Source organism: Semicossyphus pulcher, unplaced genomic scaffold (genome assembly GCF_022749685.1).
Source record: "Semicossyphus pulcher isolate SPU_LCO1_2020_fin unplaced genomic scaffold, fSemPul1.0.p SCAF_4, whole genome shotgun sequence".
Lineage (NCBI taxonomy): Eukaryota > Metazoa > Chordata > Actinopteri > Labriformes > Labridae > Semicossyphus > Semicossyphus pulcher.
Window position 1 is genome coordinate 8,684,136 of NW_027211715.1, and position 25,509 is coordinate 8,709,644.

Below are 25,509 nucleotides of genomic sequence, written 5' to 3' on the forward strand. Positions count from 1 at the left end.
TTCCAAACATAGGCAGTAATGAGATGAATAGAAACCTCTGCACGATGTGCTGTTAACATTATCAACAGTCATGTAATAAATCTTAACACTGATGACACTGTGTCAGAGAGATGTTGGCTTTAGTCTTACACAATTAACCAGTTTGATCTGTGATTTTACCATTCTATTCATGTGTCATTGCAGGTAATTTGTTATTTGAACATGTTGGATGATGCTGTGTGAATTCAAATTTGGGGGTTTCTTATTATTAACTTCCTTTCGCTGCCTTAACATCTGTCGTCAGTGACACTTGCTGTGGCTGTGTGTTCTAAAGTGGATCCTGCAAAAACTGCTTCCTCGTCTTTCTCTGCCTAAAGCTTCACCTGCTCGTTTAACCCACATTTAAATTTGAATCCTTTTGACTGCCGACAAACAGTCAGTTTATAGCATGGTATCATAAACAGTTTATTATCATATGTTCTGTAATTCAGGAAATCAGGTAAAGTCCCCATGGACACACTTTCTAAAGTGCAGTTGCATTAAGGGTCCAATCGAACTTTAGATAGCAGTTATCTTACCGTGGCAAACTGTTTTTAATTAGAAACATAGACCTGGTTGGAGATAAGGTAACAACACTTTGGGGCTGCTTATCTAAGGAAAACCAGAAATCAGAACAGAACATAAAGTTTTATCTAAAAACAATGCAAGCTTTTTAAAAAGTACAACTTTGGTCTGTCATATTCAGACGAGTGATAGGAATTGAGAAAGATTGTGGGATTGTGTGTGTGTGTGTGTTTGATCTTATATGCGTTGAAAATCTAGCCTTTTGCAGAATACTTTCTGCAGAGGATGAACAGTACAGGTTATTTCAGTTCAGGCTGCTTAAAAATCCCAGAGTTTAAGCAGTGGAATAAGCAAACAAAAGTAACACTCTGTGAGTGACACCCTGAGGACAATGACATGTTTGCCCTGAGTTAAGCCTCACATACAAACACCCTCCTCGACTGTAAACATCACCTAATGAAACTGACCATTCAATCGCATTAGATTATAGATTTAGTTCAGCCACGGTTGGGTTTATGTCTTCCCATCCAGAGCAAAGACTAGATTTAGCAGCAAAATCTGTAAGGGTAAAGACATTTCCCCTTGATTTAGCCTTTCTATTTAATTTAACAATAAAGCACTGCTTGTAAAATACTTTCACTTTGTTTTTTACCTAAAGTAGCTGAAAACATCCGTAACAGCACAAGACAGCAGTTAAAAAAGAACCAACTTCCTTCATCAGTAAAACCATAAAAACACAATTACCTCTAAATCACCAGTGCAGGAATAGAGTGAAGAAAAGGGCCATGAAGCTCAACTTTGCTTTGTTCTAGAAATGTTTGTTCATGGTTCAAATACGGGTGCTTCGTCTGTCATCATGTTATCCTAAACACTGGCTGTCGACAGGCATTAGGGAGACTTCTCTGTCAACCTCTGCTTCTATGGATGTGACAAAGATGGGAATAAAAATTCACAAATTCCTCCCACAAACAATCATAATGTGTTAATGTTCACTCAGGTAAAGCACTTTGTCAGAGAGTATCATCATGAAGCCTCTGTGCAGAAAGTCTGACATTGAAAACTTCCGCGTGAATTAGGCATACAACTGTGGATGTAATAATGATGTGTCATTTCTCCACAAAGTAAGGGCAGACATTCAAAGGATTATAAAATCATGTCTCTGTCGGTGACAAAAAGTCTGAATTTCACAATTTCAAGTAAAGCTCCATAGAAAGGTGTTGGCATCAACTCACCGGCAATTGACTGAAGCAATTTAGTAAAATGCAAAATGACGCATGAATAAAAGGACAAATTAATGACACTTTTCAATGCGTGGGTGGAAGGATGATGAATGTATTCTAAATAGCAGAGTGGTAGGAGCACACAGGGCTATTAAGGTCACTATGGCAAGTTTCCATTGAAACACTGACAGCAATACAGCCCTTTGAGCGTTTACACAGCAGAAAATTACTATCACACATCTACATGTGGTTAATAAATGCAAATTAGTCAGTAATTTCTTTGCCAGAGGTCCTGCCTTCTGAGTGTATTTTCGTTTTTTTTGGGGTGTTTGGGGTGTTTTGGACATTTTGGGCTCCAACTTCAAGGCAGTGGATGTGTAGCCCCTAGCATGCTAACTTCATGTAGCATCAAGTACCCCGTCTTTGGGTCCGCCATTTGGAAGTGGACCCAAGGAGGAAGTGTCAATTTTTATGACTTGATAGTTTTGTGCTGATTATGCTTGTAACGCAGAGGTACTGTGTGTAGTTGCGGATTGTTGTAGAGCCCTTACTGCTTTGTATTTGTTGATGTAATTATACTGATCGCTTTTTGAATATTAATTTCCATGCTAAAATCTCAAAGAGGAACTTTCAAGGGGCCTATCCTCATATTTTGAAATAGATAAAATAAAATAATCCACAAAAACTAAAACATTAGTAGAGGTTTATGTAGAGCATTTAGTGCTCTTTTGTTAAAGTAATAATCTTGAAGATTTTCATCTGAATAAATGTCTCTTAAGTCACTATCTATCGCCGAATGAGGTAACACAATGGTGATTGAGCCTATGGCCCACTGATGGAAGCCTTTGCATTTTCAGTATATAGGATGGACTGGGTGTCTGTGGCGACATTTGCGTAAACCATAAGCGGCGTCCGATTAGTGACGCGTTTTCCATCAGCCAGCAGTTGTTTTCTCCGCCAGAGAGGGTAGGCGGAGAAAAGTTGTTGCTATTACTCTAGTTTTTAACATTGAAAAACTGACTATACAGAGACTACAGGCCAGATATAATAATATGAAGTGCTCCTTTTTTGTTGTGAAAATGTGCTTCAACAGTAGAAATGTTCTACAAAGAAGCTGGGAATATAAACTCCTTAGGAGAACTGAAAAAACACACATTTCCAAATGAGGGTGCAAACAGAGGATGTGCACGGCAATTATAGTTTATTGAGGGCAAATTGAGGGGAATCAGATGCTCAACACGAGCGCCCTAAATAAAGTATTATGCAATGTCACATCGTTTTTTGCTTTACTTGTGAGATGCCTGCTCTTTTTGTACGGGGAACAAACTGGTTAGTTATGTTCTCACACCTTTTTTTTTGGGAACAAGATGTGTTTGATTTAGCAGATGGAGACCCACTGAGCCAGAGGCTTCAAATATAGTGCTAAGTCAGGAGGAGCTGAGACCAAAGCAGGGAAACAATGATTGGGCAAGAACAAGCAGACCGACTTCCCACTGTTCTACTGGGGAGCCAGCTGGAACTCACCAGTGTCCATTCTCTGCCTCCTCCACAAACTGGACCAGGTCGCCCGTCTCCAGAGAGAGGTTATGCGCTTCCCTTGACTCATAGGTCAGCTGCACCCGGAATCGGCCGCTGTCACCCTGCAGGAGAAATGAGTCAAACTGCATTCAGCTTCTTATATTTTGGGCCAGATTGGAAGAAATGCTTGAGATTCAATAAACGCTAAGAGTCAGTTCCTCAGTTTGAGCTGACTTTGGGGAGTACAATGACAAATATCCTTTTTATACAGTATGAGATGATGTGAATTAATGAATGAGCAAGCGAGCAAACATCAGATAGTTTTAACTTTTTCTCTCAGTGCTCTGTGTTTAACACAACAGGCAGACCGACATGTCACCTCTTTGATAAAAACCTTGCCCTGTTGTATTTCAGCAAGATTTCGTGCACTACAATTTCATATACAGACAGGGGAATCACAAGCAATATTAAAAACTAACCCATCAACTGCAGCATTGCTCATAGAATATCTAGAAAGTTTTTACACACTCCCTCCACTAAAGTTCACTCGCTTGCTGAATCTTAGAAAGAGGTGTTACCCTGGGACTATTCCTATTTACAGATCTACATAGAAATGGAGAATCTGTAGGCAGGGACGTGGATTTTAGGGATCGCAAGTGTTCTGGTTTCCGTTTGTACAACGCTTGTAGTTGGAGTAATATTATACACATTTTGGCATATGCAGGAAAAACAGCAAAAGCAGGTGGAACGTAATGCACCGTAATGACGTCCCGGCTCCCATAAGCCGTCATCTGACAATGCTTTAACCTTCCTATTAATCTCTGTAAACAGAAATCTGCGTGCTTCAGCTGACAATTTGTTATAGATCAAAAATTCAACTAGATAAATTCACTTGACGTCACGAGAGCTGTTCAGCGTTTATATTTCCCGACTTCCTCGAATGCATCAGATATGATCGATCCGACCTCCGTTCAAAAAAAGAACATTTTAGTTATCTTCTCCTCTTGAGGACAGACCTGACAAAGTCTGCATTTTTACTTTTTACTAATCTGATGTTGAAATTTCGGCAAAGGTAAGACCCGTTAATTAAAGTAAATCACAAGAAGTTTCTTTTTCTGTAAACAATGCAGCACGCGGAAAAGGAAGTCTTGACTGGAAGTCGTTTATCGCATCGTATTTGAGGGGCAGGTCCTCTGAAGGAGCGCTCAATGGAAGAGTGTATTTTTTTGACTGTTGAGTTAAAATAGCAACAAACTGTCTCACAAATCCTATTTTAAGAGATTCCAAAAGATTTGTACCCAACAAGCTGAACTGCTTTTGTAGTTTTGACAAGCATAATGATTTTGGGATGTTTTTTTACAGTTTAGATGAGGTTTTTATTACATCCATAAACAACAGAAAGTTTGGTGTTTGCTAATTTACTTTTTAATTGTCTGCAAGTTGCATCCACAGACAGGATTTACATTTCATTTTCATCACAAATAATTAAATCTGGCATCTATAGAATTATGCAAAAATGATAATTCCTTGAAAGAGTGTGTGTGTGTGCATGTGTGCGCAACCTTCATTCTCAGTGTGTTGCTTGTGTGATAGTGTGTCTCTCTGCTGTACATCACACAGATTATAATGGACGTGGAAAGGCTCCCATACCCAGCAGACCTGTGCAGCTATAATCCTCCCTGTCTTTTGTCTCTCCTCTCTCGTTTCTTAAATGTCAAGTCTTCAGCGCCTGCTGCTAATGAGACACATGTCCAAGGGAAATAATTAAGCAGTGGAGGGGTCCTCTAACGGGGGGATCAGAAGGGGATTTAGTAGAAAAGAGGTGAAAGTGAAGCTTGAGTGGAGAGGAAACGATGGATGAGTGGAGAGCTGTCGAGGGACGGTGAGTGATTGTAGAATGTGATGATTTATGGAGAAGGCTAACGTCTCCCAGCAGGACATGAACAGGTCTGGGCGAGCTACATTTTTCATTTGGGGCAAAGTTTGACAATTTTGAGCGGTAATGAACTCATGTCTTGTTTTAATTCAGAATAAAATGATTTGTACCTTTGGGTTAAGCACAGTTGTATTTTTAAATACATTTTTGAAGGCCTGGTAACACTCCAAGTGATATGTAGGTTAAATGTTCTTACATTTTCTCTCTGAAGTGAGCTGCAATCTTGAGTGTTACCTACATTTTTATTGTTTCCTTCCTCTTCCGAGGAGTTGGAGGACTCCTCTGCACTGGAGGGGATTGTCTCAAAGTCGTCTGTGTCCATGGAAGGGAGACGCCGCTGGGCCCAGCCTGAGGGGAACCAATACACATTATTAAGCACAGAAATGCATTTGTAAACAAGAGGGAGATTAATATTCCTCTTGGCAGATGACAGCAACATTCACTGAAAGCGAAGCAAAGTTACTGTGAAGTTAAGTGTTTTGTCTAACATTATCATGAAAGCATTATGAGACATTTTGCAATAATTAAGCATCTTCAAGTTTCTTACACACTGAAAACATGTTTAAAAATGTCATATACTGCTTACTTAGCCTTTTTTTAAAGCAATGTTTGGTGATTATCCAAATCTACATAGGCGGACATTCCCTCTTTCTTAATCTTGTTTATAGTCTTTTTTTCCAATAGGTGCTGATCCAGCCCATAATCCACACATCATCACAAGTTTCCTTCATATCACACCTCTTCTGATACATGTCAATGATTGTAACACAGTGTATGGAAGACTCTTAGACCAATACAACAATAGGATTCAAGAGCTATTGGCTGGGTTGCTGCTCCTTTTAGAGATAAAGATTAAAGGTCACTGCGTTACATCATATGAATCACTTTGCAACTAACGAAAGACAGAACAATTTCTTTGAGACCAGTCTGAAGGTAGAAAGCATTTCTGCTGCAGGAAGATGAAGTTACACAACAGAGAATCAAGAAAAAAAGTAACAATATAAAATAAAAGACGGACCAGACCCAAAAGAAATGTATCAACACATGAACTGAAATCATATCCACCAACAAAGGAAGGCTGTAAACGTTTACAAAGGGCTGTAGGAGAAGATGAGTCCTCCTCTGCAGTTACCTGGTTGGGAGGTGGATCTAGGGACAGCTGAGGTGACGGCAGCAGCAGTAGCATTGCTGTTAGTTATGCTCTGACGTTTCCTGACTGCAGCCATAGCACCACGCAAAGTATCTGCAGGGAAGCCAAACGCTTTGTACTATCCTTTCTATAACCATCACCACTCAACATCATTGAACACGACCACAATTTTGAAAATAAGTCAACAAAATGATATCTAGTCGAGATAAGTGCAACTCTACTCATGCAGAAATGAACCAGGTGGTCGACGAGCCAAGAAACCCACAAACCCCTCACCGACACAAAACTACAAATCTAGAAACATGTCGTCTTTTCTGTTGGTTCTCATGCATTTTGAATTGTCAAATCACATCACAAATCACAACACAAGTCAACACAGCAGGCAAAAAGTACAGAAGGTGAGCAAGCACATAAAACCAATACACACATACCAAACATCATCCACAAAAAAATAACTAAAGGACATAACAGGCTTAAAGGCCCTGCATGCTCGGAGCCTGCACGTCACATCTTTGCATGTTCATGTACCTTCATAACCAAACGGAGTGGGATCACTCTTTATCTCGTGTCTCTTGCTCTTTATGCTAGCAGAGAGCGGACCTGGCCAGGGGAAATCACATGTAACCACAGGTTTAGTTAGATACCAACATTACACACAACAGTAACCCAAAACCACAACATTTTACAGCCACATTGATACATGAAATCAATCTCTCCTCCTGAGCTTCTATCTGCTGAAATAAAGGCTGTCAGCTTGGAGAATGTTTCTTGTGACTTTATTCAGACCGTTATATGAAAAGAGCCCACATTTTCATCATGTTACTTAGTACACACAGGAAGTGGTGGCTCTGCTGGAGAACAATAATGAAGTGAAAAATGATATCAAGAAAAACAGCATTCTTGATGCTCTTAAAGGCTGCATGAGTGATTTTACAACCTTTGTTTTGCACTTGTATATTTACCCCAGTTGCTTAATGAATCATAAGTGTTGGAGGACTGGGGCTCATCATCAATTCTCAAATCTCAAAGCAGCCAGACTCTCCTTAAGTTTATTATATAATAGAACATGGAAGTCATGCTGCCTGCTTTATATAGTCTGGCAGTGCGAGAACAAAGTGAAAAGTGTCAAGGCGTTGATAATTTCTCACTTGATGTTAATATAGCATTTGCTGGATATTTTTACTGTAAGAAGGTGGCATAAAAGAAAGAATATGTATTTTAGTGAGGAGAACATTTTTTAGGCTTACAAGGTGTGAAAAGACTGTTTTAACTCTTACAAGTATCTTTTAGTTTCAACAGATTTGATTTCCTTGAGTTCAATTGCACAAAAGTTTTGAATTAATTGCTGTCAGAAAAATTGCATAAGAAAAATTTTCATTTTTCTTATGTATATATGATACATAAACTAAAACAAGCAGTGCGGGACGTGTAACGGTTAAGTGACTGGAGGATGTATTCAAATGTTAGGCCATAATGCACAAATGCATGAAGGCTGTTTTTACTTGTTCCCTTTATTTTTTGCAACATTTTTTTATTCCCAGATTTCAGAAGTAGATCTCTAGGACTTGTAATAGTAGTACATCTCATTCTGGCAACAATAATGCCATCAGGCACAATGCAAGAACCCTGAAACGAGAGTAATGGAATTCATCATTAGTATTTTCTTCTGTAGGTCTCCTGTGACATGCCAAAATGACTTCTATGTAAAAGGCCAATTAACCTTGTGGATATAATGTTTTGTAAATGTAAGATGAAGGTCATATGTAGATTAAGAGGACAAATTAAATAACAGGTAATTTTTTTAAAAGCTCAGTTGTGAGTGAGATTACCAAGTTTGAGATTAAGAATCCCCATGCTGCTGCAGCAACTTTCTCTTTTACTCATGGAGTTTAAGATCTGTTCCTGCTATCAGCACACAGGGTGGATACGAATTAAAATCAGAGGCCAAAAAGCTACATCCACTTTCCCAACTCCAGCGAACACTTTACAGCCAATGTGACCTGCAGCACTCTCAGCGCTCGAAAGTTATTGAAACATTCTCGCCTGCATGCAGGACAAAGGAAATACAATAACAACCGAGAACAGACCGAGTGGAAATAGTTGAAGGGAAAACTTCAATAGCGCTCTTCTGGTGTTTTTAATTCCTCCGCTGCCCCTGCCTGGTTTGAAAATGAACTTCTCACCTGTATTCCTGCAGTAAATTGCACTTCTGGTGCCACTTTGAATGTCACCCTACGTTCCAAATGTCAGCTTATCAAAATTCTAATTTCCATACTGTGTCTTAAAAAGAATATGTATGTCTACTCATTTGCAGCCATTTTTTCTCCTTTAACATTGTTTTCATTCTTGGGAAAGGCTTGACTTTCTCTATGCATCTCATACATTTCAAAGAGCAGTAAATGGGGAGAAGGTAATAAGAAAATGCTTATGGGTTTTTTTGCTTCCACTTTTCACACACAAACATGATTTTCTCACTGCAGAATCCATTTGAGTGTATGTTTCGGTCATGACTGACCTGAGAATGTATGCAGCTACAAGTATTTATTGCTTTTAATCTTTTAATGAGAAGTTTGGCTTTAACCCTCCTCATATTAAATATTACATGTATGTTGTATACATCTGTTCCAAGCACACAACCCTCCAAAATATTCTCTTTATACCTTGCTGTACATTTATGGAAATGGTGTCTGACTAATGGCGTCTTTAGTAAGACTTCAAAGACCATATATGCTGTTCAAAGACTTCTTGCATAACCAACTTTTGTGTGAGAGTAATCAACGTTTAATTATTTAAAGAGAAAAGAAGAAAAAAGGTAATTAAAGATTTAAGAATCCTTTAACTTCTAACCCCAGAGTGGGTTGGCCAAACTTTGATTGACAGCTCGACACAAAGTTGTTTCTAGCTTTTACAATTCAAGGGCACACATCAGTTCATCAAAGCGGGTGTCAAAAATAAGGACTAGGCTGAGGTACAGTTTGCTTATAGCAGCACTTTTTTTTAAAAGGGAGGCACGCTCAAAATAACAAATGTGTGTTTTTAAACACCAAACACACCAAGGCTTGTTTGGGGTGTACTGCATTTTGCTGTCTGATTTTGAATGAGTGTCACTGATAGCCAAAGGAGATGACACAGCAGCAGAGATATCATAATTTTAAGTTGAAATCTCAATTGGTGGCACCAATGGCAAGAAACGTTAATTACGGGAGCACACTTCCCAGATATCCAAACAGTGTCACATGTGACGTCCACGGTCGCTTTCCTTTTTTAGACTGTTTCCTTCATCTGAGTGTTGAATTTGTTTCTTTTTCTTTGGATTTTCACTTATTTTTGAAGTTGTATCTGTAGTCATCGATCTTTTCTTTGTTTGTTCAGCCCTAAAGGTTACCGTTTACTCACAATGCTTGCAGATACCGGAAAAACAGCTTTACGCTGCGTTAGCTCCGCCTACCCTCTCTGCTGGGTGATGAAAAACGTGTCACTAACTGAGCACCACTTGAGATTTTTCTCTGAGAAAGTCGCACCAGACACCTAGTCTATAATAATATATAGTGCTAATGCAAAGGCTTTCATCAGTTGGCCATAGGCTCAATCACCATTGTGTTACCTCATTTGGCGATAGATAGTGACTTATCAGACATTTATTGAAATGAAACTCACTTTAAATTAAATAAAATTAGTATTGCCAGATATACAATAAACATTGTATTTGCACATTCATTCAGTGAATTACAAAATTTGATTTCACTCTAAAAATTTAGTCACATCTCTGCTGAGTTTCATGAAACAGGCGCTGTAATCTCTCAGCTTCTCCAAGTGACCCTATTTTTAAACACTAGCTTCAAGTTTCAAATTATTTTGATTAATTGATTTACTTCCTGTAGCTTCACTTAATTGTTGTTTCATACCCTGCACAATAAACACCGGCATGTGGAGCCCAGTGCATTCACCTTGTACCTGTGTAAGTATCGGGAACTATGGGATATGTATTAGCAAACATGATTGTGGGTCTTTTTTAATAGAAGTGTCAAATGTAGCAGGCTTCTCTTTGCATTATAACATCTGGCTAAATGTCTTTATATACCCATCTTTTTTTCAATCCTTTGCCACTGAATAAAACTATATATCAACTAAGGTTTTCCTCCTGTTTATCAGCACAAATCCTTGTACAGTATATGCACATTTATCAGTTTCCTGTAAGAGCTGTGGATTTGGACAGAATGGAGAAAATATAGAAATAGCAAGAGATGGAGGCAGAAGGACTTAGGATGTTATATCAGATACCTTTTGTGCGTCTCGTTGCGAAGGAGGAGGAAGAAGATGAGGCAAGAGAGGAGGTAAGAGAGAAGCGGCGGGGGGGATCTGCCTCCTTAGCAGCAGGCTCTATAGTCGGAGAGAGGCGTCAGGAAGAAGGAAGGGACATGAAGAGAGACCAGGGAGGAAGGAAGAGGCAGAAACAGCAGAACGGAATAAAGGGAGGGAAAGGGAGAAAAAAATTGAGAAGCAGAGCAGGATGGACAAATCTGCAAACTGTTTTAAAAAGAGACGAGTGAAATCCATGAAAAAAGACAACAGCTCAAGCGAATGGAACGAGGAAGCAAGAAATGGGCTGAAACAGTGTAAGATAAACAAAGCAAAAAGACATCTTTGACATGAAAACAAATCAAGCTTTAACTTACAGTACAACTTTAATCTGAGTTTTCAGGGGATGAAGTTTGCCGAAGTCATGAGATGACGACTTATCAATCTCAACTGACAACTCATTATTACTCACTTATTATTTTTTGGTTCAACTGTTTCCAAGTCAAGACTGAACTTCATGCTATTACAAGGAAATGCACTGCTGTACGGTCTGCTATTCAAAGAGTTTATACAGGACTGTGAACTGCTAGATTGTTTCTGCACAAATGTGATATTTGCTGATCTACCACAATGTCTTTCGAGCATTGTAAGCTGGACATTAAAGACTAGAATTACCAGACATGTAAAAGCGCAACAAAAAATTAACGTTAAAAAGAAATTCTATCTTTGTCTGTATTTGGTTAGCAGCATTAACCTTAGTCCAGAGATATGGGGCAGCTGTGGCTCAGGGGTAGAGTTGGTCATCTTTCATTTGGAATGTCAGAGGTTCGATCCCCAGCAGTTGTAAACAACAGACATGGTGACACTTGAGGATACCGACCGTACCTTCCCTCTATCGTTATGGGAAACGTAAGAGCACTTGTGAATAAGATTGAAGAGCTAACATCACTCACAAGGAGCGAGAGTGTGTTTCATGAGGGATCTGCTCTGAGCTTCACGAAAACATGGCTGCATGAAAACATACCGGACTCTATTGTGAGTTTAGCCGGCTTTCAGTTGGTGCATGGGGAGTTGCAGTGAGAGCGTCAACAAGAGGGGAGAAGGAGTCGCTCTCTACGTGAACAACAAGTGCCGCAACCCTGGACACATTACTGTTGAAGAACGTGTGAGCAGCCCGGACATTGTAAGTCTCCGTCCATTTTATTTGCCCAAATAGTTTTCCCAGGCTATCGTCTCTGTTGTGTACATTCTCCCACAGCTGATGCACTGCAGGCTGCGGACATCATCAACTCGGCGGGACGGTGAGCTTACAGACCCTGCACCCTAATGCCATCAGAGCGATCTCCGGGGACTTTAACCACATAACATTGACATCCACCCTGCATACTTTCAAGCAGTTTGTGGACTGTAAGACCAGAGACAGTAAAACACGGGACCTGCTATATGCTAATGTCAAAGAAGCAAACAGCTCCACTGCTCTCCCTCCCCTGGGCAGATCGGATTAAAACCTAGTACACCTTTAGCCCCTTAACAAACCTGCTGTCAGGCGTCATTATAATTTCCTTAGGGATTAATAAAGTTCTATCTTATCTTATCTTATCAGCAAATACCACACTCATCAAGACTTCAGTACAGGACTAACACGGCTGCCTATCATTATATGCTTGAAGTATATAAACTTAAAACAACCTTTTAATAATATAAATGTTAACAGATTAAAACTAGAAAGAATAAAGACGATGACTCCATGCTGAAGAAAATATGTCCTGAAAAATTCTTGCTAAGATTTTACTTTGTGTGTGAAGCTCATTGACGTCAAAAGGATGAGTCACATTCGAGTTTCAAAGTCAGGACAAAGTATTAGGCATCACATAAATAGCTGTCAGACATCACTAATTAAATAAATGTGACTTTTCAGCATCTGACGCAACACGCTGCAACACAACAGCGGAGCAGCTTTCACTTCTCTTAAAGGACCTCTTCCTTTAATTGACATTCACACCCGGTGACTTCCATGTAAATGACTGGGGTTAAACATCTTGTGAACCTGCAGGTTGAGCTCTAGCTCCGTGTCACTGCTGAGTCAGAACGCTGTGTCACTGTGCCCTGGTGTGAAAGTCAGAGTGCTTGCGGGTCACAGACTGAGTGGCCTGCGGTTTCATTCTCTCTTCAGTGATGTAACATGTGGGGCTTATTGAGCTGACAGTGAAGCACAGGAAGCTGCAGAGAGCTCTATTGTTAATGGTGAGTCGACTCTGCAGAAGACCACCTGCCATCGACTCGGCATTGATTTCCATCTCATACAGCAGACAGCACATTCAACACTCTGGACAGTGGTAACAGAGTGTGCATATACGGCATGACTGCAATTGTATGTGGCTATTGTACTGTATGAGCAGCTAACATAAATACATTGATTTTTACAACTGATGAGTTCCTTATTAAAGCTTTGGTTCAGGGTTGGTATTAGGATTCAATTAAACTACCTTAATAAGAAATGTACCGTTCTTTATGGTCTATTATTGACATAGAACAACTTTACCAATAGATGACAGTGTTATGAGTTCAGTCTGCAAAAAAAGGAAACAGCTTTTTAGATGATGAAGACTTTTTTGGCCAATATAAAAGATCAGGCAGGTTTTATGAATCAGCCTAGAAGACCAAATTTCCCATGGTCCAGACTGCTTCTTGCAGAAACTGGAAGCTATTATGAAGTATTTATCGCCTCATTTCCTCTCCATGATACGGCTGAGAGCAGCTTGTCTTGCTTGCAAACGTAGCAGACAGTACTTCGTACTTGTTTTGGTATTACATAGCCAAGGTTATAGTGGGCTAATACCTAAACATGTTTTTTTTTATTACATTATATCTTATATTTTACAACATTATGATTTATTATAGATTTCAACATTTTTGATGCCATTATAAAAACCCACCCCCTCGACTGTAAGTCTATTCATCAATAACTTTGTTTGTATACAGAGCACCTGAAAATCTAACGACACTACATACTCTTTGTTGTTAAGTTTGGTTGAGGGGAAGGGCGCAATGCATGCTGGGTGTTGTAGGAATGTAGAGTGGGCGAAACCACAAGCTGTTTGTACAACTTTCCTCAGAGCTGTGCTGCCAATTTCAAATATTAATGCTTCTACCGATTACAAAGAACACCAGCTTTGACTGACAGTGGCTTTTTCCAGGGGCGAATTGCTCCTTTAAGGTAAGTAATGTTGTCGTATTAAAAGACTCAAACACAGTGGAAACGTGGCTGTTTCACTCAGTCGCAATTACGCTCAGTGAGTTAGTACCATTTGCTGTGAACAACAAAACAAGAAATGTACTAGTATGACTTCCAAGAAAGTAAAGTTGAGTAGAGCTTGTAAAAAAAAAAGGAGAGGATGCAATCATTTCACAAGCACAGACATTAATCTGCTGCTATAAGAGCCTCTACTCTTCTGGGTCAGACTTTCTTACCCGATTTTGGAACCTGGCTGCAGGGATTTACTCCCATTCAGCCTCAAGAGCATTAGCGAGGTTCAACACTTATTTTGGGTGATAAGGCCGGGCTCACAGTCGGTGCTCCAGTTAATCCAAGAGGTGAGGGTGGGAAAAGGTCGGGGCTATAAGCAGGCAAGTTAAGTTCTTGGTACAAAACTTGTAAAAAGTAAGAATATAAACCTTTTATTGGCCATGTTTTTCTGTCTGCCTGCACATTTACACTAAATACATCAGTATATGAGTATCAACCTCCATTTCGTATCTGCAGAAGTTTGGTATTTAAAACCTACAATAAGGGGTAATGCCACTTCACTTGGTCGACGGCTTTTAATGTGAAACAAGAGCAGATCATTGAAACCATTATTCTGCATTTTGCCTTCATCTTTAGACGTAGGGGGAAACAGAGTTAGAATTATAACGCAGATGTTAAAGTTATGCAATATGTGTCTTTTCCCAGAGCACTATAGAGACCATGAAAACATCTCAGATAAACACAGTGTTTAAAAGGGAAGAATTTGATATGTTGTAGTGGTAAAATGAGTTGGAATCTTAAATATAATATATAATATTCACAATACTGAACATCAGTGTAAATGTCTATAAACTTCCTCCCGAAATAGTTGTTGTCTGCAGCAGGTAAACAGAGGCTAACATTTGAAAACGTACCATTATTCCACTCGGATTTTCTTCTGCAGTTTGTTAACTGTAGCTTGATCGGAACATCTTTGCCAGTGTAGTGAACTGACTCCATTACCTGTAACCCCGCCCCTCCCCCACCTCACTTATCAGTCTCATTAGTAGTATGAGTGTCTTGAAAACTCGCTGAAATGCTACAACATGGAAAGCAGAACCTGAAATCAAGGCCTGTCCTCCTCCAAAAATGTTAATGCTCTTCCAAATGTCAAGAGGGCCTGAACATTAGATGGTGACATTTAGCGCAGTGCTGCAACGCAGATTTTTGCCGTGTTGTCGCCACTGACGGTACTTTGGCTTATTTTCCGTCTTTCTGTAGAACTGTCTATCTCTTCCAGTCTCCCTGTATTCAGACGGTGTCTCTTCAACAGTACCCTGTCCTTTTCTTTCCTAAATCACAGTTCCCTTGCTTTAGTGCGGCCAGATGCAGACGATACTGGCATGAAGAGATAAAAGCCGAGAAAGGGGAGTAAAGGGAGATGTGGCCTTTTATTATGCTGAGACATCGCAGGCGCTGGGATGCACAGAGAGATCTGCCCGACAACAACGAGATACACACTGACAAAAAATTATATAACTTTCAAGGAGGGGTAAAAAGGAGAGGGCAGCAGCTGTTTTGTGACTGGAGAGTGAAGATGAAACGAGAGAGGACAGAGACAGGGAAGATGCTGCTGCTGCTCAGGGTGATGGTGATTATGATGACAATTATGATGATGATGGCAGGAATGGATGAAGTGAATACAAAGATGCCAGTGATGATGGTCATGATAAAGGTGGCATAAACGAGCACTTCATTGGTCACATGGTGCCATTACCTGCTGGAAGAGACCTCCTGTTGGAAAGCCCCTGCAACGTGAAGCGTTTCCTAGCGTTAGCAGCCGAGTGGCCTGTTTGGCTGGCTGAAGCATCGACTGAGTGGGAAAGCAAGAGGGAGCAGGAGTTAGTGCAGCAGGCAAAGAAGAAGAAGATGAAGAAGAGTAGGCCTTGAGTGTTGTTTGAAAATGTTCTATATGGGTGCCAAAATTGGTGCAAAAGTTTCAGGACCAATGTCAAAACAATTCTTTTTCAGAAAGTAGCAGTTGATGGCAGGATTGTTTCTCAGAGTGACACGCTGCCTGTCTCCCAGATGGAAGGTTTTAATGCTGGTTTTGGGGATTATGCATTTGCAGTCAGCGTGTTGTGGTTAGTTTGTGGTATTCCACATCATTGTAAGCACATACAAATGTGTGCAAAGTTCATTTTATGTAGCCAACCTCGTAGCCAAAACATACCCAATTTCCCACCATAGTTTGTTACATTGTTTATTCACAAGGTAACAACAGCTCTTTATGTTTGAGGCACAGACTGGATAAAAAGATGGATGGCATGACAGCTCCCTAAAAGTGAAGCCAAAACATTTCGAGCGCCCCCTGCTGACTGGCTGCAGTATAGGTCATAAAGCCCGCCTCCTCCATGTTAACAGATGGGACATGAGTCAAACTATAAAATCAAAATACATGCCAAATACATTTTTCTCAAACATGGTTTCTGTCATTATAATTAGTTATTATCATGAAGATTTACATCCAAGTGTTCATTTCTCTAACAAGTTTATTTTTAATTAGTTATTTGATGCTGTAAAAAGGATGATTGACAGCTCTGATGGCAAGATGGCAGCGCCTATCACAGGAGCTATTTTGGCTTCAATTTCGTACAATGAGAGCAGATAGAGACCCGTCATCCATCTATATATACAGTCATCGGTTTGCGGTTGTAGTAACTTTTGAGCTGTCACTGTCTGGCCAATACTGAAAGTCATCCATTGCAACCTCCTGCTCATCCATGTGAACGTTACTTCATATAAGGTGACTGTGAAATACTCTCTCAGCCTTTCAGTATTTTAAATTGAACATCAGAGTGACCCATCTATTCCTGCTCTTACTATCCATCTAGGTGTCTTTCTGTCTGGGCTGAAGGGCAAAGTGACATCGCAGTGGGGGAACATTCTGCCTAGTTAACAGTTCAAGCAGGTTTGCATGATCAGATAAAGTTTATCTGCCTCATCCTTCTCTCTCTCTCTCTCTCTCTCTCTCTCTCTCTGCCACAAGCATAGACAAGCATTCATGTGTTTAAATTTGTTCAATTAACTTTCATTTTAAAGGGAAGTAAACACAAGCCATGTGGAAAAACATAAGCATATTCTGACACATTCAGACACAATGCTCACAGACAGAACTAGCTTAGTTTGGTCTTGGGCTTGTCTTGATCAACTTATACATTTGAGACTTGCTCTGACAGACTCAATACTTGACTTAAACTTGTCTTCAACTGACTTCAGACTTGCTTTAAAGACTAAAGACATGACTTTGACATGTCTCAGCTTTGACAAGCTTCAGACAGTCTGAATAACTAAAGACTCCACTTTGTCTTTCCAAAATAACTCGAGACTTGAAGTTCTTCAAGGATTCAAATGTCACGTCCACCTTACTCCAGACTCCAAACCCTGACAATCGTGCAACACCAGCTGCATACAAACACCACTGCAACAGCAATGAAAATATCTGGACTATTTTGCTAATGTTAACTTACTTAAACACAGGGATATAAATCATTCTTAGAGCTCGGGAAGTCGCAGCAACATGACGATGCTGTAATGTTTGGCAGCATTTGGCTCCAACATAACACAATAACTCATTTAACACACAAAACCAGACTTGTTTGTTTATCTAGATGTATATCAATGTCTTCCCGGATTCTATTTATGCGTGCAATAGAAGTCTAAAATTACACATGCAACTGGTAATGAAATGTGAAGGGAGGCAAAGGTTCGTTGATTTGACAGCCGCTGCTTCAGTGGCTGTGACACACAGCTCAAGGGGGCAAATGAGGTACTTTATAACCTTTAGCACCTGAGACAGGATCTAATTGCACTGTTTGCTGTAATATATCCAGATGCAGATCACAGTTTAACCTCAGATGTAAATGACTGATGAGTCTAAAATCCTGCTTTTTCACCAGACTGAGGAATTAACGCCTTTTAGACAAACACACAGCGTCACATGCCGGGTGCAACACCCCCTGAATAATCTGACAAATACCGACACATCAAGGATGCACGTGTGTGTGTGAATCATCAGTGGGAAGCAGCTGATCGGCGCTGAGATCTCAGTGAAAAGTGTTTCTGTCTGCTCAGTGTGGTGTGTTTGTGGGGGGGAGTGAGAAAATTCACAGCATACAGCTAAACTCAAACAGCGCTATAATTTTTAACCAATAACACATCATCTTCAGAAGCAAACAGTGTGAGGAGAGAGATAAGATGAAGGCGAAAAGAGTGAGGAGGCAGAATGGAGCACGCTGAGGGGAGAGAAGATGGTTTGATAAGAAGAATAAAGGAGCGGAGAGGAGAAAGAGAGAACACAAGGCAGTCGATGATGTAGAGAGAGAGGACGGAGAGGAAAAAGTGTAAGAAAGGCTGACAGAAAGAGAGAGGAAGAGGCGGAGGAGGAAAAGAGAGACAAAAAAAGAAAAGAAAGTGTGAGTGGATGAGAGGAGACAGGTATGGGTTTGGACAGTTGGTTTCATAATAGCAGCCAGACACCCATTAGAGGGGTGAGACCAAAAACAACAGCCGCTGTCAGCTACCCCTAACCTTTACCTTTGTACTAGCAGTGGGGATTGTGTGTGTGTGTGTGTGTGTGTGTGTGTGTGTGTGTGCGTAGTGTGCAAATCCAATTCTGAGAAAAAGGAGGTGTGGAATGTCAGAAAAATGCACAAAGAAATAAGAGACACAAAGTATGCACAAGGATACTAAGAGCTTCTTTTGAACAAAACTGCCCAAAGAAATGTACACCTTCACTGTTTTTAAAGGGCTTCTGAAATGTTTTAAAGGTTTTCATAATCGGTGGGTCTTACAGAACATATCTGGATCAATTTTGAGAAAGAATGAAGGTACATTAACTCAGAGAAAACCTCCACTCTACGTCGGTTAGATTTGTAGACAAGCTTGAAAGGCTTGCTTGGATGGAAGAGTTTTTTAAGATATAGGACTAAATGTAGATGTGTGCCTGAAAGATTGGCATGTGGCTGCTCAATGACATGACATTACACAGCAACAACGTAGCCCCCAACATGCTTTGCTTTGGTTTAGAACATGTTCCGCTAAACCAGAACTATTAAAGGAACAAAGCAGTTGGCTTAGTTAGATCTCATAACTGTGAGGACTTGGAAATACAACGGGAGCAATGAACAATGTATGGTTTATTTATTAGAGATGGGTCATAAATTTCTAATATTCGAATAGTCTTTAATTAAATCTATATGGAGCCTGGTTGTAATGCGGTACTACCACCAGATGGTGGCTGTAGCTCATCTGATAGCTGTTTTCTAACCACCATTAAAAAACAAAAGAAGAAGAAAGCATTTGTGGCAGGTGCCAGTGAAGTGGGTGTGGCGCTGTAAGATTCAGAATCGGGGGAATATGCAGCCGTCAAAGAGTTCTGTGTGGAAAAAATAAACGAAAATGATCAAGTGCAAACATTGGAAGGTAAAACTAGCATATCATAAGTGTACAACAAGTACTTACAGTATGAAAGGCTGATTCTCACTGTAAGTGAAATGATACATGGCTGTGTATTATATAGGGGAGAATAGTCGAATATCGAATTGTATTTTTGCTTGAAATGCCCCTCCCTATCATTTTAGACTTTGACAATCAATCTTTGAGTCCATACCTTTCAATATATACAACCTTCTACTACATAATAATGTAAAAAAAAAAATCCCCTACAATAATAAAAAACATCAGCTTACATTGAAATTGCGGTAGGATTAAAGTAAAATCTAAATCAGAAATCAAAATCTAAAATCAGTCAGCAGAAGTGACACCTTTAAAACACTAATGGTAATGTTGCCTTTATAAATTCATACATGAAACATATGTGAGACATTAGATTTATTAAAATGTTCTAAAACGACCCGTCGGCACCTATTGATCTGCACCTAAACTGGACCCCATTACATCAGGTGTGCAACAGGTTTGAGTTAGTTGCCACTCGCCATCCAATAAGGCATGAAATCAAAGCTAACCTTATGACTGAGCACAAGCCCCCTGCTGTCTGTAGTGTGCTGTACTCATTAACTTTATCTATAATGGTTGATTAAACTCCTGTTTCATCATGAGCTTTCTTGTTTCTTTGTCAGAATCTAAAGATTATGAGTGTGGAATCAATGAAAACAACACCCATTTACTTCCTGTCTACTTCTTGTAGATAGGAAATACAAGGGTGACTGCCATGTACACTTGGGCTGGTCATGGCTGCTGACTTTTAAGCACCCTAGAATAGCCATGCAGCTTTTGGAGTTAATTTAATTTAATTTCTAGTCTTTGTGACAACATTTTGTATGTGTTTAACTGTGGTTTGTATTCTCCTTGTGTATTGATTTAATGGAAGGAACTTAAAAGGTTGTAAAGAAGGAAGCGAGAGATAGACAGAAAGGGAGTAAGGGAGGAGTGGAAGATGGAAAGAAAGATAGGAGAAAGGAAAAAGGAAGTTACGAGACAAGGTGGTTCCCTTAGAATGAGTGTGGATGATGCCTCCTGTCGCCATGACTTAGTCTTAGATTCACTACATTCACACGCACGCACACACACACACACACACACACGCACACAAACACTTCTGCTTCGGTCAACAAAACCATCCCTGATAGACTGTTGATATTTTCAGTCACTGGAAAATAACACTGAAGACTTCCTCACAAGCGTGAAATCGTAACTGTTATCCTATCCCCAACTGTGGTTGACAAGGACTGTGTGTGTAGGTGTGTGTGTGTGTGTGTGTGCGTGCGCACACGTGTGTGTAGAGGCTGTCCTGCATTCGTGCATGCTGTTGACCTGACTGTGTGTGCAAGAGTTGATAAGTGCCTTTGAGATTGTGTGAGTTTGTGTGTGTCCATGTTTGTGCATAGTACAGCATACAGGCTTGGACGAGATAGTGTGTGTGTGTGTGTGTGTGTGTGTGTGTGTGTGTGAGTGTGAGTGTGAATGTGAGTGTGTATGTGTGTCTGTACACAACAATAGTTGCCTTCATCAACCTATTCACAGATAATTGCACTACTACAAATTATGTCACGTTCTCCATTAGGCAATGGGAAATGTTCTCGATTGCTGGCCAAATTAAGATTTAATGCAGAGTGTTTTTTGTAGTCTGTTCTAAGGTAACAAGTGACCTCTCACCTCTCTTCTGCCTCATATTTGGGCTGGGGTTGGACCTCCTGAAGCCGGACTCTGGACTCGATGAATCAGACTGCCGCAGGGCCATCTTACGCACGTGCCTATTGGAGTAGAGGGGCAGATATAATGAGTGTAAGCCATGTTTCGGCAACAAAGTGCAAGGTTTCAGATCCTCTGCAAGATTTGAATTATGGGATTTGTTCATTTTTAACACTAAAGTGTGTGACATGAGTTTCTCACCTCATGGGGCCTCCGTAGATGTTGATCTGGCTGGCTTCTGTGAACACAAGAGGGAGGTTACATTTTACTGTCCATCCAACGACAACATCCTTTCTTCATAGCCTTTCACAATGATCTATTTGCTTGTTTAACATGATTTACACGAGCATCTACTAATCTGTTGCTTCAATGATTTAGGTCTGGTGAATTTTAAGCCTCTAGAACTACTTGGATACAGTAGTGAACAGCGGTCTCAGGTATCTCAATTGTTTTATTGTAAACTAAAATATACTTAGGGGCTAACACACAGAACAAGATCCTTCCTTTACATTAATGTTCTAATATCTCTCCTACTGCCTTGTGCAGTCATTTTGTTCTTCAGCACCTCGCTCAAGGGCACTTATATTGTGTACTGTCACATGCGGTGTATTCAGTGTAACATGAGGATGTTGAGGTTACTACTGCCTCCTGTTTTTAATCCTCTGAGTAGTTATATAAATGGCTGGTGTTCCTGAATTTTACCGTGCAGGCTATGAAGCATGCAGGACAGGATAGTAGCTAGTTGCTACAACTGTACACGGTGAGTCCTAATTGCATAGGTCAAGACATTAGATCATCGGGGAGAAAAGTCTTTTTGAGTAAGTTAATGTTGAGTAAGAATTTAAAAATGGGGACAGAGGTACCGGGTTTTACAGAGTGATAACTGCAGAGAGCAAACATGCACTGTATTTAGCATCTGAAAAGGGCTGTTAGCTCGGTTAATGTTTCTTAGAGCAATCTTTCTGTTTTTGAATTCACATTTGTGTTAAAATAAACCAATACACAATATGACTATAATATCAGGAGATGACTAAGTATTTTTAATTCGTGTTGGTAAAGCTTCAGAGCAGAACGTTGGGTTTAAAGTTTTTCCAACTTGACTTAACATGTCAATGTTTGGTAGATTTGATTTATCAAAGACTTTAACGTGTTTAACTTTTGATGTTACAAGTGAAAAGAAAAACAGAAATAAACAAGTTTGCAGATTTTACAAAGATTTTACAAACTGCCTGCTGTTGTTAACCCAACTTCACTGTGAGTTAGTGAAAATTTTCAGTGTGTTTCAGGCTGTGTTTGCAGCATCTGACCTCCAGAACAGCCTTAAATGATGACGTCTTTGATTCCAAAAAGCTTGTTGAGTTACTTCCATGCTTAAAATCTTCAAAAATGCTGCATCATTTCTGTAAGCTGGGTTTACTGGGCTGATAAAAATCACCTTCTGGTGCTTTACAACCACAAAGAAACATCACAACCATAAAGTCAGTGGTAATACAGCTTTGGATATCAACCCATATCTGAACAAGAGGCTTCATAAATGCAACGTTAACAAATCTGGCCTGCATCAGAGCCTGCTGTGTGACAAAGAATCTGGAGAAGACCCTAGTAAAATAAGTGCAGACAGTAAGGCGCAGCCTTGGCCAGACGCATTGCTCACATAAGTGAAATACCAAGCTCTGTGAATGATCTGGCTTGTCACCTCCTGTTCCAAGCAACCAATGAACCTGTCGCAGAAGTGCCGACTCAGCATGAAGCCATTCCACATGCTCCGAATATTGTACTCAGCAAAAGGGATATATTTTTTCATCATAGATCCAGTGATGTTTTATTCATACAGGCTGGTCACACTGAGGTGTGCGTAGGCAACAACAGTCTGAGAGGAGAACCTGAGCAGAGAGCAGCAGTGAGGAGCTGAGATGAGTAACAATGCAGTTACAGACACAAGCTGCCATCAAACTAAGTCCATTCTTCTCAACAAGAGTGCATCCTGGCTGGCACCGTGTCAGCTTGTTAATGTGGATATGACAAACGTGCTCGTCATCCAGTTAATTTACATGCAGGGAACCACTTTTTCAGTTTTACACTCCTTTCATACTCTAACTTTCTGCATATATGTATAACATGTTATACTTATACTATATATTTAACACTTAGGGGTCATTATACCTCCAAAGGGGTCGCCAGAGAAATCTCTGGGATCCTGAGATGTTTAACAGGATATATTAGAGAAAACAAGACTAGTACAAAACCTAGTATGTGGCTGACCGCATCAGGTCAATGTGCGCTTTTGTGGGCAGTGTGTTACAAGGACTGTCCTTATGAGGCCAACAGCAACGTGTTTGAAAGCAGGTGCACGCTGCGGACGTAGGTGAGGACAGCGGACGAGCAGCCCCGCGTACTCCCCGAAAACAAAGTATCCAGAGCCATGCAGACAGAGAGTCGCGTTAGTGGAGGTCCAATATGCTCCATGATCCACCATTGCAATGTTGCAACTTTCTCTCTCTCTACGGCTCTGAAAGTAATGTCACTCACTCACTCAGTTAGTCAGTCAGTCAGTCAGTCACATACAGACCCAGTGTAGGGCTGACCCTCGCGGTGAGCCCAAAAAGTATATTTTTGTTGGATTTTTTTTCAGTGAGTATTACTGAATATTTGCCACGTTTGACATTAAATTAAAATAAATCTGAGAAGGAAACAAAAACCTTTTGCTTCCTGTTTACAACTCGTTAACATATCTGTGTAAAGGGACGGCATATTAGACATCATTCAGTTTTTTTTCCCCAAGCCAAAGAAGTTGGGAACTCCTACTAAAAACAACTGTAAGAAGTATTTAATTAGTAGGAGTTGCCAGGGCATTCGTTTGCTTCTACAGCAGAGAAAAGTAGGCCTTTGAAATGACAAATTAGCTGGTCCCTCAACTGAGTAAGGCATGTCCTTCTCTTCTGATCTGCTCCCATTAAAATTTGCTGTTAACGCACATTCAATACTTCCTTCTGGTTTTAACTTGACTTCAAATTATCCCGATAAGTTCAGGATAATGTGCATTTGCGCAGCACTTATTCCATCAGTGTACAAAAAACACCACTCTCATGTTCCTGTCTCTGTCTTTTCATTCACTTATTTTTGCCAGTTGCTTCCATTAAGCGTTTTCCCGAAAACTGTTAAGCTGTTGATGAAACACTTCAACCCAAAGTTTCACAATAAAAGCCTTAAGTGGCTTAAAGGGTGTAATCCTTTTTGTTCCTGATAGGTTTTTAAATTGTGCATTTGTGGAAAATGTTGAATTTTATTAATAGTAACGTAACAGTGATGAAAGCAATCAGAATATTGAGAAATAAAGTGGTGACTGTAGAGAGCAGCAAAGTGGTGTGCAATAATTCTTTACTGTATTTATTTATTGAATCTGGCTGTTAAAATTTAAACTTATCTGAATTTAACCATGTGATCTAATAGAGCAAAGATGTGTTTGTGCCGGCTATGCTCCCAGCTATGATTGAAGAAATTAGAGTGAATCCATACATGTAAGTAATCCCTAGGTCTCCCTTATGCAGCAGACTTAGCACACCGAAAGGTTGACTGAATAAGTAATGCCTCATATTTATTATATGTGTCTTTTTGTTATAATTAATTTAAATAATTCAAATTAAAACTTTATTACAGACTCAAGGTCCAGATAACAGACAAGGCAATATGATAAAGTAGGATGACAATACGAGTTCATGGTTTTAAATTCAAAGTATATAAGTCTTTGTTAGCTTGCTTTCTTGTAGTTTGTCCAGGTGTGCAGTTTATAGAGTGAAGACAACTTCACATTTAATTTCCCTTCTCCCTTTTCTTGCCGTGTCATTCCAATTATTTAGCTTCAAAGACCCACTTTCCTCCAGGAGATCAATAAAAAAATATCTCATCTTGTCTTATTTTCCTGTAGCAATGCAAAAAAGGTGCTTCAGCTCATAAGCAGGTGACACATGCTTCAAAAAAAAAGTATTCCAGGTTAGGCAATCTGATGTTTTTGTATAAAGCCCCAAGTTCTCTGAAAAGAGCTGTGCAGACAGTCAGACACTTTGAATGTGAAGTGTTAGAGGGATCCTGCCATTGTACAAGCTTTTCCGTCTCTATTAGAATACACAACAAAATGCAGACAGATTTTGGATTAAATTCTGTGTTTTCACCAAAAGTTTACTCAAGATGGAGGGTAACTTCTGTATCTACATTATTGGTAACTAGACTGTTCACACATTTCATGGGCAGTAAGACGATATTGCCATATATTGTAACATGATAAAAGACATGTTAAAGGGGTATTTTGGATTCTGTTTTACAAGCGCCACAAAGCAACACAACCTACTTGTTAAACCACCTGAAAAAACACCACAAAGTGCAGTATGACAATTGAATGAAGGCCAAG

The 25,509-nt window shown here is 39.9% G+C and overlaps 1 protein-coding gene across 1 annotated transcript in view; it reads right to left on the minus strand.

The window, feature by feature from the left end:
- Positions 1-25,509, minus strand: part of mcf2l2 (MCF.2 cell line derived transforming sequence-like 2) — a 123,907-nt gene that overhangs the window by 10,478 nt on the left and 87,920 nt on the right. The window contains exons 26-33 of the mRNA XM_069679499.1: positions 21,306-21,342; positions 21,069-21,166; positions 15,670-15,765; positions 10,649-10,747; positions 6,896-6,967; positions 6,350-6,460; positions 5,456-5,565; positions 3,288-3,403 (exon numbers count right to left, since the gene is read on the minus strand). Coding sequence (XP_069535600.1) covers positions 3,288-3,403; positions 5,456-5,565; positions 6,350-6,460; positions 6,896-6,967; positions 10,649-10,747; positions 15,670-15,765; positions 21,069-21,166; positions 21,306-21,342 — 739 coding nt within the window. The remainder of the gene's footprint in view (positions 1-3,287; positions 3,404-5,455; positions 5,566-6,349; positions 6,461-6,895; positions 6,968-10,648; positions 10,748-15,669; positions 15,766-21,068; positions 21,167-21,305; positions 21,343-25,509) is intronic.